Source organism: Anoplopoma fimbria, chromosome 10 (assembly GCF_027596085.1).
Source record: "Anoplopoma fimbria isolate UVic2021 breed Golden Eagle Sablefish chromosome 10, Afim_UVic_2022, whole genome shotgun sequence".
NCBI lineage: Eukaryota > Metazoa > Chordata > Actinopteri > Perciformes > Anoplopomatidae > Anoplopoma > Anoplopoma fimbria.
The window spans coordinates 17077742-17094825 of NC_072458.1; the positions used below are offsets into that span (position 1 = coordinate 17077742).

At 38.6% G+C, this 17084-nt stretch overlaps 1 protein-coding gene across 1 annotated transcript; it reads left to right on the forward strand.

The window, feature by feature from the left end:
- The first annotated feature begins 223 nt into the window (after window positions 1-223).
- Window positions 224-3586, forward strand: stmn1a (stathmin 1a). Its single transcript, XM_054605868.1, has 5 exons — window positions 224-288; window positions 1984-2027; window positions 2129-2301; window positions 2454-2645; window positions 2758-3586. Exons 2-5 carry the CDS (start codon window positions 2012-2014, stop codon window positions 2815-2817), a joined length of 441 nt encoding a protein of 146 aa, XP_054461843.1. The 5' UTR covers window positions 224-288; window positions 1984-2011; the 3' UTR covers window positions 2818-3586.
- Window positions 3587-17084: the final 13498 nt, after the last annotated feature.

Here is a 17084-nt window from a genome sequence, read left to right on the forward strand (position 1 = left end):
CAAAAATATCACTAAGGATTGCTACCAATACGCATTTGCTCTAGATAATAATGATTAATCCATTTTGACTAATATAACAGCTGTAGCTCATTGTCTAAACGTACAACCACAAAAAAAACCACAGTTCCCAGACGCACCCGGGAGTGGGGAGCGAACCAATGATTGTGCCTCAGTCGGCGTGACGACACTCAATTGGGTCCATTTATGAGCGCGCCTGTGGTTCGGCCGAGCACAGGGCTCGCGGTAAATTCTTTGAGAGAGGAGCACTTCATCCAGAGCTTGTTGAAGGTGGGTGTGACGCATGCAATCCTTAAAACAGAAGAAGGGAAAGGCAATTTTATTTTTTTTTTTTTTTAGGTTTAAGTGTTATTGAATTCTTACTTTTTGTAAAGTGTTGCATGCGAGAAAAGGTTGATATTTAAATGTTTAAGGAGTTTGTTTTAAGACTGTGTGCAAATTTCTTCCACTTTTTTTTTCTTCTTTTTTTTCTTTTTTTGAATAGAATGTGTTGCTTTTTTGGCGACGCACGTGAGCTCTCGTCGCCCTAGAGAGCCGGGTGTTTGTTCACTTGATGTGGGCTGGTCGGTGGTTTGTTAGCCTATTGTATGGTGGCAGACACTGGCACAGTTGGCACCGACAAAGACCCAGACAGGGGTGGATTTATGAGGACTTGTTTCATGTCTTTCAATTTATAGATTGCAGACAAGTCATGTTTTAATCAATCTTTTTTATTTATTTTTTTTATATATATATTATATTTCAGCCATAATTCGACATTTTCTGTCCGTCTTTTTGTGTGCAGCTTTTGCTCGTCAACGTTGCTTTCTAAAGCTCCCTTTGTTTGATGCTGCTTGTTATGCGCGAGCTAAAGACATCCGCACCGCTCTCTAGGAAAAAAACAGAATCTAAATGAAGGTGTGTGTGTGTGCTTATTGTGAGCGAGGCAAATCAGCAGTTAAGTAAAAAAAAAAAATATCTAAAAATGACAACCGTGGTGTCATTCTGGAAACTGCCATGTGGCAACAAAACCTTGAAAATGTGGATTTCTGTATTGGAAGCAATCAACCAAATGCTACATTTAGATTTAGTTGGCAGCCTTTATGAACAATAATGGGAGGGGTCTTCTCACTCGACCCCATTTGAATTTTTTTTTTAACTATTTCACCAAATCACCAGACAGCTATTGCCATCGCCCCAACGTTGCATAAGTCGATATTTAAGTAAATGATATTGCTGACCTTGTGTTTTGTGCGCAATGGTCTTAACTATTCGAGCTCGTCTTGCATGTTTATTCCACTGTTGCAGTACACTTGTAGCACCCCCCCCTCCTCCTCTCCTGCGGCTCCAACACATGGTGCAAGGAACAGGTGCTCCCTGGTGGGTCACCCCCCCCTGGATATGCTCATTGCTCACAAAATCTAATATCAGATGATGCATTTATTTTAATTTTTTTTGTGGGGGGAGAAGGAGTGTAACAGGCCTGTTTGCACCTGGCACTGCCAGCCGAACCCACCCTCACCACAGCCTTTTGTTTCGACAAAAATGCGACAGAAACTGTGCCATTCATTAAGGACTGGGCGCTGCGGGAGGCATGCAGGCTGGTGGGAAGCCCTCGCCTCTCCCTTTTCTCAAGTGAATCGATTTGATTGCTCATAGATTTTGTCTGAATACCGCTCTTGCAAAACAAGTTGGAAGATAAACAATGGTGTGTAACATGCAGCTTTCTTTTTTTTTTTTTTTTTTTTTTTTTGTGTGGATGGATGGGCGGTGGTTGCTTGCAGTGCTGCAGACGGCCACCGGGTGTCGCCACTGCGCAATGTTTTTCAACTTGGCTTATTTAGATGGAGGTAGTTGGATTGGGGAAATGGTGTAAAACATCCGCCAGAGGTCACTATTGTAGCCATTTGCCAATATAAAAAACCCACCAGATTGTTAATAAATCCCAACAATCTAACCTTTTTTTTCCTTATATTTCCCCTTCAGGTAAATTGACCTGCAGCGCACTCTTAAGATGGCAACCTCTGACGGTAAATGACATAAAGTTCAGATACAAATGTAGATTATTGGTTAATAATGGCTCATTGTTCCTCAGTGCATTGTCTTACATCTTGTGTCTGTGGGTGTTCAGATATTCTGGTCAAGGAGCTCGACAAGAGGGCCTCTGGCCAAGCCTTTGAGGTCATCCTGGGTGCTCCTGCCCCAGATGCCAAGGGTGATTTCCCCCTGTCTCCGCCCAAGAAGAAGGATGTGTCACTGGAGGAAATTCAGAGGAAGCTGGACGCTGCAGAGGAGAGACGCAAGGTAGACATTTATTATAATACATCTTGAGCCCAGTAATGTCCTAGAACCTAAGCATACTTTTTTCTTTAAATCTAAGTCCTTTGTCTCTATCACATGGGGTCCATCAGCAGTTGAATGCTTGCAAAAAAATTTTTTTTTTATTACTTTTTCAGAACCATGAGGCCGAGGTTCTGAAGCACTTAGCTGAGAAGCGTGAGCATGAAAAGGAAGTGCTACAGAAAGCTATGGAGGAGAACAACAACTTCAGTAAGATGGCAGAGGAGAAGCTCAATCAGAAGATGGAGGCCAACAAAGAGAACCGCACAGCACTTATGGCAGCGATGAATGAGAAATTCAAGGAGAAGGTCAGTGTTTCAGCTAATGGTAAAAAGATAAAGTTGCATACTTTTCTTACTAGGATGATTGATATTTAACCCTTTTTTTAAAAATTATTATTATTACTGTTCCTTTTTATAGGACAAGAAGTTGGAAGAGGTGCGAAAGAACAAGGAAACCAAAGATGGATCTGAAGACTGAAAGTCACCAACGGGGGATTGTACAGGGTTTTTTACGTATCCAAAGATTGATTTATTTTTTGTTTGGCCAGTATTTTTGTTGTGTTCACTACCCACCTTTTTGAAATTCAAGTTCCACTTTGTGAATTTTTCAATTTCTCCTGCTATAAGTGTACTTTTGCTGGTTTTACATGTGGATCATTTCCCCCACTTGTTGAGTCTGTTCCATTTGATATGTAGCTTTGTCAGTGCAGCTTCTGCCTTTTTTCAAAATTAGCAATGTGTACTTATCCTTTTTTCTTTGAGGAAGCATGGTTCTATGCATAGGTCTTTTATCCCTACCTATTTCATAGTGAATTTTGAGAAAAAAAAAATGTTCATGTGAACCACACCTGTTCTTGGCACTTACTGTATATTAAAATTAAAAATAAAATAGTAGCACAAGAGTTTGACCAAGGCGTCGGCTGTTATACATGCAGGTGTGTCTTCGTGCAGCTTTGCTACCCAGAATTCTGCTTGTTTGCTCCTGCAGATCACGTTTTTGTGCCGCTGCTCATTCTTCGCTTTTGTAAAACTATGGGGTTGTTTTCATAGCACATAATTTCTTGCTGTATAGCTGTGAATTAACATGCCAAGACATGGAGAACGGATGCCACCTTGAACGTCTCTGAACAGGGAGGGTCTACACACGGAATGCAAACGAGCAATACACTTTGGCATCTCGATCGATACAGTGGCTAGTTGACTTGAACTGTTGTACTAAAACAAATAAAAAATTTAAACACACTTATATTTGCTGTTACTATCTGTCTTGTACTACATGCTTGGTATAGTTTTACTGTGGAAGGTTGAACAATAACGCACACACACAAAAGGAGCAGATCTGGCTTAATGGGTGTTTCCTTAATAGTTTTGAGCATGCTAATTATGAAGCTTCAATTAGACTGCATGTGAGGTTTTGGCCTGTTAATAGGCTTTAATACCATGACACAAACAAGAGCCCATCTTTTGGGTATTGTCTCCTTGTAGAGTAAATAAGCTGATCATACATTGGTTATTGGACATGACTCTTAAAGCTACACGACACTGTTATGTAAGGAGGCTAGTATTCTTATTTCCCTGCCGGAGAAAATGTGGAAAAACTGGCTCGCATGTTCTCTAACCGTAGTCAGCCGTGTAAAATGGTGGCTAATCATCACAGATGCAGTGAATTAATACGTGATGATTCTGCTCTTGTGAACCAGAAGACATTTTTAAAGGGAAAACTCCCAAAGTTAATGGCGATGTACTGTAGCTGTTTGACATCCCTTCACATCTAGTACCTTCTGTGAACCTGCTTTACTGAAAAGTACGGTCTTTGTCTCCCTCTGCTGGTGGTTTAATTAAATGTCTGGGTACCAAATGACAATCTAGCAAGCTGAATCAAATTAAATGTGACGCCATATTTTGGTATCATGCAGCTAATGTATCTTAAACATGTTAAATAAGCCAAAGCAGTGGAGTTTTGCTACTATGTATAACCAGATTTGAGAACACGTGCAGACCTCAATTAACAAAAGTTCAGTTACGTAATGTGAAGATACAAAGTATTGAATTGAACATATAGAATTATAAATGGCAATTTTTCTAATCATAGTTTTCTTTATATGGAGTTGGATACAGCAGCAAATAAAGGAAAGGTTATCCTACAATATTATAGAGAATATTAAACAGATATCATTCTTAAGTAAAAGTAGCAATACGACAGTAAATAATACAAGTAAAGCCCTGCTTTATAAACCACGGTTGTAAAAAGTACAGAACAAGCAGCTAAATGTACTTTAATCATTAACACTAATACTAAGCCATTATTATGTAAACAGTACTTTTAGTTGAGATGGAGCTAAATCTGTGGTCTATATTAGCAATATATCAATGTCAATATGAACTGATTTGTTTTGTATGTATAATCTGAAAGGTAACTGAAATAATTAAATATTCAAGTAAAGTATTTACACCTCAAAACTGTAATACATAACTTTCCTCTTTTGCATTGCAGACGGGCACAATGTCTAGACATGTAGAGGAACATGTGAATGCTGTAGTTTGTTTTTATTCATAGTCTGTTAAGTGGGATTGATTCTATTCTAACATCACACCTCTAAGTTCTGTTTTCATATTGTAGGAATTTGAATTTGGTGTCATTCTTTTTTAGTAATCTGTTTAACAGACCAGTAGAGGGCAATGTTGTTCTTCACTTCCTCTCCCTGTCTCTTCCAAAGTACCTTTTTTTAAATTAGGACTATCTTTAAAATCTTGGATCAAATCCATATGTTGTTTATTTCCGCCCACCTTTGCAGATTGCAACAAGAAATGTCTCACCTCACTAAACTGTCAGTACTACTTAGTTGCATCACTTACAAACATTTTGTATGCATGAGTGACTAAGGCTTTCTGCATATAGAAAAACTGATGTTGTTGATTTAGTACTGAATTGTAAACAAGATGCTGATTGTGGTGGAAAAAATATTCACATCTTTTAGTTTAGCAGGATTACAACTATGGAACAAAACTCACTAAGACAAAAAAATGTGTTCAAATTTCTCTGTATGTAAAATGATACAAGTATCATACTTTAAGTACTTGTATACAGAGGGCCCAAAAGTATTTGCCATATTCATATCTAATACATACTGTATATCATTGGTGTTTCATTACAGCAACACATGAGCACACTTTTTTTGTTGCAGCAGCTTGAAAAAGGAACAAATTCTATAGATTTAATCCAACAGGACTAATAGTCTTCGAGCATGCTATTCGCTCTGTGAGGTTGTACCTACGCCTAGTGGTGCTTTGAGCTACTTGCTAACACATCTTAGTTATACAGGTATTAAGTCAATAATTCATAAACCAAAAATGATTGAATATATTACATTTTTGACCTCATGATGGCACTAGATGAAAGTAAACGACAATCATGAATGTCTGCACAAACTGTGCCAATCCATCCAGTAGGTGTTGACATCGTTATAGTATAAGTGCAAACTTTGACCTGCTGGTTGCATTAGTGGAAAAGGCAAGGAATCATCAAACTCAGTAGGATACATGTTCTTGGGACCATGAATATATGTACATAATGGCATCTCAATCTGTCCAGTAGTTAATAGGATATTTCAGTCTGGACGAAAGTGGTGAAAGACTGACCTACCAACATTTCCATCTGTAGAACCAAACCTCTAGCATGATGGAGACGCATCTTGTCTTTTATAAGACAATCAAACGCTTTAAAATCTTAATCTGCAGGAGTAACTAGTATAGCTGTGAGATAATTGAAGTGTATTAAAAATGTAAAACATTTCTCTCTGAACTGTGGTGAAGTAAAAGTGTGAAGTGCATAAAATGGAAATACTCAAGCTCAAGTACTTTAAACTGTTCTTAAGGACAGGACTTGACTAAATGTATTACTTTCCACCAACCAGTTTGGGAGCTGCTGGCTGAGCTTTCATATTAACTTTAAAATACCCTTTAAATCCTGCAGAATTCCTGTCAAACCTTATGAGCCCATACAAGAGCTCCTCACAGAAAGTACCTGGCTGAACACATGCTGTGTGTAATGCGGGCGGCAATCAGGGTGTCACCGTGAAGCTTGGCACTCGTCTGAAATTTGCCACGACTAGAAAATACGAGTGACAAAAGAAATATCACGGCTGTTATAGTCCTTGTTGAATAACTTGTTCTCCATGCCTGATTTGCTCTGCTGTTCTCGCACAGAAGAGAATAATTACGAGAAAAAAAAATCTTAAATCTATTAAGGTTGAATAAAGGAGCAATGTGTGGGGTTAAAACGTAAAATGCACAGCTAACGTCCCCACATGTTGAGTTTAAACATGATTAGAAACCGGAGCCATATGACCTGTAATAACCACTCTGTGATTTGGCTTTGTTGCAACAGCATGAGTGACCCGAATCAACCTTATCCATGACAGCTCGATAATGCTCTGTATGCACAAGAGCTCTGCTACATACAGCATGAAAGGCCTGTTCTTATTGTTGAATGCACACAGTGTTAGCTCCACAAGGGTTGATGTAAAACTAGCTTTAATTGGCACAACACTGCAGGCCTACACCTTGAATGAGTTTACTCAGCTCATGCCGACATGCTCACAACGACTATGCTAACTTAGAATGCTAGTTACATTTGGGAATTAGTAAATGAAGTGGAAGAACTCTTCAATATTTCACAAAAAAAAGCAAAAAAGGAGAAAAGGTAGGAAAACATTTGCAACTTTGTCAAAATATATTTTGTAAATATTCAATTCTCTGATAATCCCTTTGTTCCTATGTTATGAAACACTGCTTTAAAGTTTTGCTCCATTATTCCAATTATAATTTGTGTGAATTTCTAATGTTTTCATTTTGTATCTTAAACCCAATATCCCAGTAAACCCACAACGAACAGAATTAATAATAATTTCTCTGCCACATTCCTCTTATCGTCTTCAATTTGAATATATTTCTTTATTTTTTATTTATTTATTAAGAACCCTGTTGAGCACGGTAAGATCACAACAAAGAAGAAACGACGGTCTGGACTTTATCTCCTTGAGTAAACATAATGCAGAATGAGTCAGGTCTATCCTGACATCATTTTAATGAAAATGTCTCTGGGGGAGGTAACAGATAGGGCCAAGCTAAGGCTGGGACTACAGGGAGTGTAGACGGTGTGCAGATAGGCCGAGGCAGAGGAGGGATAAGGCAAGGGGAGCCGAGCAGGGTCAGTGGAGGCGGTGTAGAAGGCACATTAAGGCTGACACATCGCAGATCAGCGGAGACGATGAGTAAGAGTGAGATAAAGCCGGGATGGGGAGGGATGATGATCTTGCATGTGAAAATACTATTACAGGGCTGACTGGGTTTTTATTGCAGAAAATAGATGCGCTGTTAATATTAAAAGTGGCAGGTGGTTTAATACGCGTACTGATAACGTTAGACTGCTCAGTGATATCAGCCAGGGTTTGACCAAGGTTTGGATTTTTAAGGCAGATCCTGATACAGAGCAGAAACTCTGTATAGCTGCTAGTAGCTGATATTTTATGCTGGAATCTTACATCTAGAAATGTGTTGTTTCCCTTGAGTTTTTTTTTGTACCCCAAGAGCTATTAATGTAGCCCTCTGAAGGATGGTGTAGTAGATACCAGTAGCAGTTATATATGTGTTTTCAACATAGGTATTTGTACAGATCACATGTCCACATTAACCCGCCAGACAGCCCTGTGGCACAGATGTGCCATTGGGGCAGCAACAATTTATTTCTAACCTTTAGAAGCATATCTTTGGTTGTCCATCATAAATTGTATCTGGAAGAGATCTGACTGCACTGAACTTTGACTGACCTGCTTTGTCGGCTCTTAACTGGTCAGGGAATCAGAACAACTGTGTATGGTTTAGAAATCATAGTTGAATGATGACTATAAATTAGATATGATCTTAAAAACTTTCCACCAGGAGACCAATGTTCAAGTTCCAAAGTGTTGTACAGTTATTTTTGAAGTTATGTTTGTGAGGTGTTTTCTGTACTCATGTTACATGGTTAACGTTTTACTCAGTTTAAGTACTTATGTTTGGATTCGTAACATTAACCACAAATTTACTGCAACAGTGCGTAAGAACGTGAAACAGGAGTGTGACAACGCGTCAGTATGTGAAGAGTCTGGATGAGAACAGAACATGTTGGTACTTTATATAATTGTTGAACTTCCAGTTAATTTAAGCATATAGTAGCACAGGCCTTGGTCACATATAGTAATGCGTATATAGAAACAATAGTGTTCAACTTCTCAACACATTAAGAAAGTGGAGATATATCACCCGCTGGAGGATGTAGCTCTGAGTCCGACAGGCCTATTAACTGGTCTGCTCATAGCATTTGTAAATCACAAATTACTGTAACTCCTAGTGCCCATTTGTGCATTGTGTAGCGTTTGCATTTTCAGAAGAAGGTGCTTAATTGGACAGAATATTTGTTCAATATGTGTGTGTTTGTGCTCTCGTCTAGACCCTTGAGGTGAATCTAAAAAGATAATGTCTGCTGAAGTGCCTCACTGTGTACCTTGGGGAAGTAAGCGCAGCCTTATCAAGGAATAGAGGAAGTAGTTTTGCATTAACCACTTAAGCTTAAGACAAGATAAAACACTGAATATTTAAAGTTCAAAGCTCAAATATATGGTCCCAGGCTTATCCTACCTTCATGTACATTTACTTATCTGCCTATAATTATTGTGGAGTTCTCTGTCCTCCAGTGGTCATTAATCAACACAGATATATTTTTAGAATACAATATTTCTCCTGCAGCGACTTAGGTCTCTGTGCTGGTTTGTATCTTATATTTTGTAAAACCCTGTATAGTGTGGCTGGAACATATTCATATATTTTAATTACAGTGGGACATATTTGTTGCTTCACAGCAGCAGCAGCAGTGCAGATGGAGCAGTGAAAGCCTGGACATTAAATGGATATTATGTCCAAATATTGCATTGTGGAAAGTGTCACAATTAAATTAATGAAAATATGAAAACACAAAACAGTTGTATCTTTCAACATTTGAATTATGTATACATCTGTAGTACTTAATTCTTTTTTTTGTCACGGCATATGTTTTAACTTTTTGGAGGATACTTGTACCAATGGTTTACTTGTGATACATTCAATTGTTCAGCCATTCAGTAGTACTAGTAATGGTTATGTTTGTTTATTTAAATGGACTTATGCACAAAAGACCAGCCTTTGTTAATAGTTTGCACCCACACAAATTGAACTGTATTTTTGTTTGGTTAATTTTTTTTTTGGTCTCTTGATTTCGCATTTGTAAGGGTTCAAAAATAATGTGACATTCATACATTGTGGAAATGTTATCAAAGGATAGCCATGTTTTAACACTTCATTTTTACTCTCCTAGAGGGCTATTACATAACAAGTTAAAAAGGAAAGATGTACAAACCTTTACATTTTAAGATTTATGATGTTACAGAAAGGCCACAAAAGTTTTAAAACATATTCAAAAAATATTATAATTAACTTAATTTGTATTCATATATATATATATATATATATATATATATTAATGTTAAAAAAAGCAAAACATGTTATTATACTGACCTACATTAAGTAATGTTTAGGATTATGAATAAAGAAAATATACAGTTTGAAGAATCATAAAAAATATGTAGTTTGTGCTGAATCAGAAATTTAACTTGAGAAAAGTTATTAAAAATGCCTGTAACAAAATTTGTGTTTAATTCAAAAGTAAAAACTATACTTAGATGTAATAAGTGTATATACATTTAAGTAATTATCAGGTTTTTAAAAAACGTAAAGTTACTACAAAGTTACTCCAAAGTTAAACTTTTAGTAACAGCAAAAACTATACTGTACATTTCCATATCCAAGTGTTGTTCCAAAATCAGCTAAATATCTTTAAATCTGAACATTTTCATGTCAAACTTTTCAAGTATTTCCCCCACAGTGCTTGCCAGGATTGAAAAGCCTTTAAACCATAGTGTGAAGTCTCCACTGACAGCCAGGCTAATGGAATTCTTTAGGTAATGTTAACTGCCCTTGATGGGTAAAACAGGACTAAACCACAAAGGACTGCTGCACTGCTCTCTGTGGGCTGAAACGCTCAGAAATGCTGCACTTGTGGCTCCAGCCCAATCAGAAATGCCATAACTGACATTTCCTACGAAGCTGTCGAAGCCACAACTCCTCCTGGGGTATAACTGATTGGGATGTGGCCACACATTGAACACATTTGCACATTTTTGACACATTTAGATCATGAGAGCAGCAGTGTTCCTATTAGCATTAAGCTCCGTTTTACAGTAATGGATACCAATGGCAACCTAAAATCATGCATGGTGCACAGTCAAAATGTATCCGTCTGAAGTTGTTCTACTACAAGTTTTGCTGGAGTTTTGACCCGTTTTGGGGAGTTTTACGATCTACAATTGGAAACGTACACATAGTTGGTATGACTGATTCCAGTAAAGATTCAGTATATTCAAATTTGTATACAGCTTGCTGCAAAATAAATACTTCATGTTGAGAACTATTTTCGGAAACTAGGGGGGGATTTGTACTTTAGACCAAAGTATTGGCCTACGATAAGATAAAATAAGATATCATAATCCTTTATTTGTCCCGCAGCGGGGAAATTTGCAATACTTATAGTATACTACTTATACTATCCTTATAAGTTAGAAGGACTGCCAGAAAAGTTACGGTTTGCTTGCGATTTATTGGCAAAGGGAAAACTGTTTGGAACGTACTGATAACTGGGATAACCTTTTGCCAAATAAATAGCCCCTAATAATGTCAACAGTGTTTTATTTGTGGATTATCCAATGAAAGAAGGAAAAATATATATTGTGGGAATAAATGTTGCTGTTTAGTTTTTCAAATGTTTTATTTTACTGCTGCAGGAAAATTCTAGTCACCTTTACTGTCCTGAGGTCGTGCAAATTCCAGCGGAAGTTATTACAAAAGTCCCACACATAAAACCAATCTGTTTTTTGAAAAATGACCCTTTCAAACATGTTTGTAGTCACTTTAACCCACAATTAGTTTACTTTCACCAGTGAGTTAACAGGTGATGAGGTGCAAAGCTTAAGTATTGTTGCTATGGTTACCTGCAGTTTAATGGACCCAAATGGCTGCCTTATTCCAACCTCCCAATCATACGCCGCAATAAATCATAATCCATCCATCCATCTTCCGTTACCGCTTATCCAGTTAAGGGTCGCGGGGGTGCTGGAGCCGATCCCAGCTCTCAATGGGCGAAGGCAGGGTACACCCTGGACAGGTCGCCAGCCTATCACAGGGCAGACATATATAGACAGACAACCACTCACACTCACATTCACACCTACGGGCAATTTCATAGTCATCAATTAACCTAAGCTGCATGTCTTTGGACTGGGAGGAAGCCGGAGAACCCGGAGAGAACCCACGCTGACAACATGCAAACTCCACACAGAAGGTTGTCCGGCCTGGGAATTGAACCCGGGCCCCTCTTGCTGTGAGGCGACAGTGCTAACCACTACACCACCGTGCAGCTGTATACATCATAATGAATGACAAATATCGGCCGGGGAACATCTGCAAGACAGTACAACACTTGACCCCCTCGAAAAAAGCCTCACAGATTGTCCGAGCTGCAGGCTAAACTGTTGATATAATAAATATTAAACAAGTGATGTCAAGCGGAGGAGGATGTTTTAGTGTAACGTCTCTGTAGGCATTGGTTTTTGTGTAGGTGTCAGCGAGCCAAGTATCTCTTCACTTCAAGAGGCATCACACATATTGATCAACAGCGCTGTGCATCCAAAAAGGCCTACACTGTGTGTGTGTGTGTGTGTGTGTGTGTGTGTGTGTGTGTGTGTGTGTGTGTGTGTGTGTGTGTGTGTGTGTGTGTGTCACGCTTTTGACACGTAGCAGTCCCACAGTACAGCAGTGTAGGAGTAGCTAATCCAAATGCCTCAGTGCTTATAGGAGATGACCTACAGTTGAGCCGCTAAAATCTCACCCACTTTTCAGGCACAGTGCGCCGGTACCGCAATTTTCTCCCATTGTTGTGAAGAATTATAACTGATTGTTGGATTTTATCACGATTCAGCTCCAGTGATGAACCCCCCCTCTTGGGTGATGGCTTCCAAAGTTTGATTTATGCAAAGCCACTGCGGGGAAAAGTCAACTAAATCCCGACTGGTGAATGTGCAGTTGTTTCTCTGAGAGGTGAAGCACGTTCCTGGAAGCGGTGTCAAGTCGCGGCAACTCTGAGCAGCGATGATAGAGCGAGTCCGTAATTAAGAGCAGATAAACAGAAATGTAAATGGGAAGTGGAACTTTACAGGCAGACACGCTGCTTGATGTTTCTGCCTGGAAATTGAGTTGCTTTCAAACGGCAAGGAAGTGAGTATGTGTGTGTGTGTGTGTGTGTGTGTGTGTGTGTGTGTGTGTGTGTGTGTGTGTGTGTGTGTGTGTGTGTGTGTCTGGTGTCGGGTTACTTGATTAAACTGGAAGAATGCCTAATTACATCAAACACAGCTCGCTTGGATGAATATTTGTGTGTTCAAATACACTGAGGCTACATCTGCAAGCTTTAGATAAAGATTTATCTGAAAAAAAAAATGTGATTCTAATTACCATCTGCAAATGAGATTCTCACTTTCAGTCTGCAGTTGTACTTTTTTTGGACACTGTTCTTGTGACATGTTGTTATACAGTAAATTCAGTTGCGTCCCAAATGGACCGTGTTTTTCCCTCCACTGTTTGAAGTTTTCAGTCAACAATTTCAGTCTCCAAGTGAACAGAGCGGCAGCGAGCAGGCTTGGGTGACTCAGCTACACATAAATTGAATTAACCTCAAATAAAAGTGTCTGTTGCTGCTTTTTTGTCCCATAATAGTGATTCAAACTACATGCAGTGAAGTAGTTTTTCACGGACACAGACATTTGTGACTGTTATGAAAAGAAATGGTCAAAAGGTCCACTATAAGCTTCTACAGGCTACAATGGTTATTGAGTTAATGTGCACCAATCTGCAACAAAAACACCAGAAAGGGGAACAAAAAATAACAATTTACTTTGCCTCCACAAGTGAAGCAACTGATCAATATAAATTAAATATACATAAATAATTTAATCTATTATAATGAACTAACTTTGAGGACATTTCAGTCCATAATTTTAAAGAAACTGCATACATGCTGGTGAGCCTAAGCCTTTAAACATAAAGACCTTCTTGAAGCAAAACATTGTTATAATTTTCACTTAATTCATTTTTATTCAGGAACAATCAAGAAATTGCTCAACATCAACTCCACCACTTTCAACTTGTTGCTGTGGCCGTGTCAGCGCATGCAAGCTAACAGCTAGCTTGGTGGTTAGCAAAAATATGGAGGTAGACATATGTTTTTTATGCTTTCCCTCACTGTTAATTACCTCGTCACCTCAATCCCAATGGAATAGAGCACAATCGCTCCTGTCTTTCCATCAGGGCGGTCATCAAACACACCAAAGATGAATTATCCTCTGAGGACCCTGAATAATATCTTGGCAATCTGGTAGATAGATGTTTGCCTAAGTTTTATTGTCTGGTCATATCAGCAATCAACATGGCTAAATATCTCAAGAGAAATTTGTTTGTTTCAATGAAATTGCTGCAAATCATTAGATTATTCGTGCAGCTGAATTGTTTCGCATTGCACTAAAATTTTGTGAACTGTGACATGCAAATGAACACAGTTGACCAGCAACAAACGCCCCAAAAGAGCAAACCTTCGAGATAGCGGAGAGGTGGGAAGTCTAAAGCTTTGTTGCACAGTCCGTCAGTGGCTGCTGGTGATTATTTGCCCTGGTGGGGCTACAGGCACTGAGCCATATCATTAACATATTGCTTTGTACACTAAGCTTTGACTCCAAATAGAATACTTTTGCATTTACTCAACAATTGAATCAGATAAACAAACATTCCATCCAACAGCTCAGCTTTTCTACTTAATGTGTCTCTTCTCTCACAAAGCAGAGGCATCTTCTAGAAAACAAAAACACCTGAAGTTGATTTAAATTGAATTATTTGCATTCAACGTCAATGCTGAATGCTCTTACACGAGGACAAGGCCACTTCGTTGTGTGACCAGGGCTTTAGACAGACATTGATTTTAATCACCATCCTCAGCTCCTTTTGATAACAAAGAGAAATAATCAAAAGAACCCCAAAGGCTCCCATTTTACTGTCCTCTGAGATAATATATTCAAGGTTATGTGACCAACAAAAAGCTTATCTGTGGAGCTGTCCGAATATGCAGAATGATATACAGACTCATGTCTACGTTACCAAATTACATCACCAGTTATTTGGAATATGTTTCACGTAGGGAGGATATGCACATCATATTTTTTCAACTCTGTGAAGAGATTACTGCAAGGTCCGGGAGAAAAAAAATCAAGGGTCACAGCTGCTCCACAGAATGGATTGTCCAGGTTATTATTTGTGTTTGCATTCATTCTAGAAGAGATTCAATGTCTTAAATCCCATATCAGACACAGAATCAGTACCAGGAGAGAGAGCAAGAATGTGTTTTCTAATCGCAAAGCACTTCAGTCAATGAATGTCTTTGATGTCACATATCATGTTCCTTGTTATGCAAATAGTTCCTTGTTAGAAACTCAATGAGGATAATTTATCTGCCCGTATCTGGATTTCTGCTGTGAATACGTAAAATGAGAAAGATTAAGGAGAAAATAAATAAATAAAAAGGAGAAGGAGGTGTGAAAATGAGAGATTTGGGGAGCATATTGTCTCACAGAATGGAAAGCTGTGAAATACTTTAATTTACCACTGAAATGATTTTCCACTTCTCCTGTATGTGTTCTCGGTTAGTCACTGATACCTTGTACATCGCAGCTCCACAGGGATAAATTGGCGGAAGCAGATATTTATATATATACTCCATCTTTTCTCACTTTTCTTTTTGAAAGTGTGAGGATATTGAAAATGAAGTTGAAGATGTCACAGATCACCATGGTCAGCTGAATAGGCCTGCACACGCCGTGCTTTGTATAACAAAATGGTTTTCTCAGACGGCCATTCCACTTTTATAAGAGCTAAGAAATGGAGCTGAAGTTCAGACATGTGTAATGGAGATAAAGGTCCTGACATACACACATATTTTCTTCATAATGAAGAGGAATATTAGCATGGCACAAACGCTTTCAACAGAGATGACCATTTTAAAATAAACTGTGATCGCTTTTGTACACAATTGTAAAGCATTGCAGAGGGATGCAACTATGTCAAGGCAGGTGGGTTACTCAGGACACGAAGAAACACACTGTTGAGTGGGAAGTTGTTTGGAAGAACTGTTCTCCAGAAAGCTGCAAGCAGCAATACAGGGGGCCAAGCCACCGGCCTGTTCTGAATAGGCACTGCACTTGTGAAAGAATAATTCTGATCAATTACAACTTATTTTTATAGTTTTATTCGTATTGGTAATGATGAAAACAGGCAGTCAAACAATCAGGCAGTTTTTAAGCTAACCTTCCGGTTGGCCAAAGTTATTTAGAGGTTAAAACAAATATATTTATTTATTTTGGGGGGATTTTCTGATCCATTGTAAACATTCATCTTATGTTACATTCTGTTTTCTGTGATCCACCGACCTGCTGTAATTTTCATGTTTATTCAGTTTATTTCCAGGTTTATAACAGAATACTGTTATGCTAACTTTAACATTTACCTCCAAAGGAAGTGGTTTGGAAAAGAAGAACAGTCAGGATGGACCTAAGATATTCTCCAAAAATAGCATTAAAAAAGTAATCAGTATTAACTTAATCAGATCGTAATTTGACAATCAACATCTCTCCATAAATGCCATTCACTGTCCTTGGTTCTGAAGTGTCTGCTGCCAGTGTTAGCTCGGCTGTGTGCTTCCATGATGTGGACTATGGCAGGCATTTATGAAATGTTGTTGCTATCTGAAGGTCCCTCTTTGTTGTAACAGAGGGGGGTGAGACGGAAACTGCGGGGTGCGCTAGCTGGCTCATTGTTGTCTCATTTGTGGTTGGAGAAACAGTAAATTCATCAAAAGAATTGCTCCATATTGCTATTTTCTAAGCTACTGTAGCTGTCATAGGGACGCTTAATGAAAAACAGCAGTTATACAAAATTAGCAAGATTGTGAACATAGTGGAGCATTTAGCAGCTGAGCCTGATAGTTCCTGCAGGCGTTGGTGACTCAGGGAGACTAAATCAGAGCTGAAAAGAGAACGACGGATTCAAAATGATTCCAGTCACATGCCACCAAATCAGCGTATTGACTGGAATTGTTTGCCAAGGAACACCTAAGAAAAACTAATGTAGTTTAATGCAAATGTAAGTATGAGTGTTCAGTTATTGTTCAAAGTTAGTTGATTTAACTGTACAGTAATCTTTGAGGATGCAGTTTGTTTGTGGCGCTGTGTAATTGTATTGCAAAATACCCAACTTATTTCTATTATTATATCCACCCCATTATTTATTTACAGACACCTCTCTGTATAACACAATACAGTTGAACAGCACCACCAACCAGGTAAGATTTACTGCAGAACTGTTGCCTTTGACAGCATTAGTATAAGCTGTATAGGCGCTTTAATTGACAGAAAATCCATGCTGTGAACATCCCCCGAACCATCGTCTGTGGGTCTGTGTCCAAAGCTGCTAAATGTCTGTGATAATGAGAGCTGCAGAACAGGTGGGATCAATGTGCTGACA

Excerpts from the sequence above, each read along its gene's own strand:
- stmn1a (XM_054605868.1), top strand. Across the intron at positions 2,302-2,453 it reads CTGCAGAGGAGAGACGCAAG|AACCATGAGGCCGAGGTTCT; the intron begins GTAGACATTTAT and ends TTACTTTTTCAG. Across the intron at positions 2,646-2,757 it reads ATGAGAAATTCAAGGAGAAG|GACAAGAAGTTGGAAGAGGT; the intron begins GTCAGTGTTTCA and ends TCCTTTTTATAG.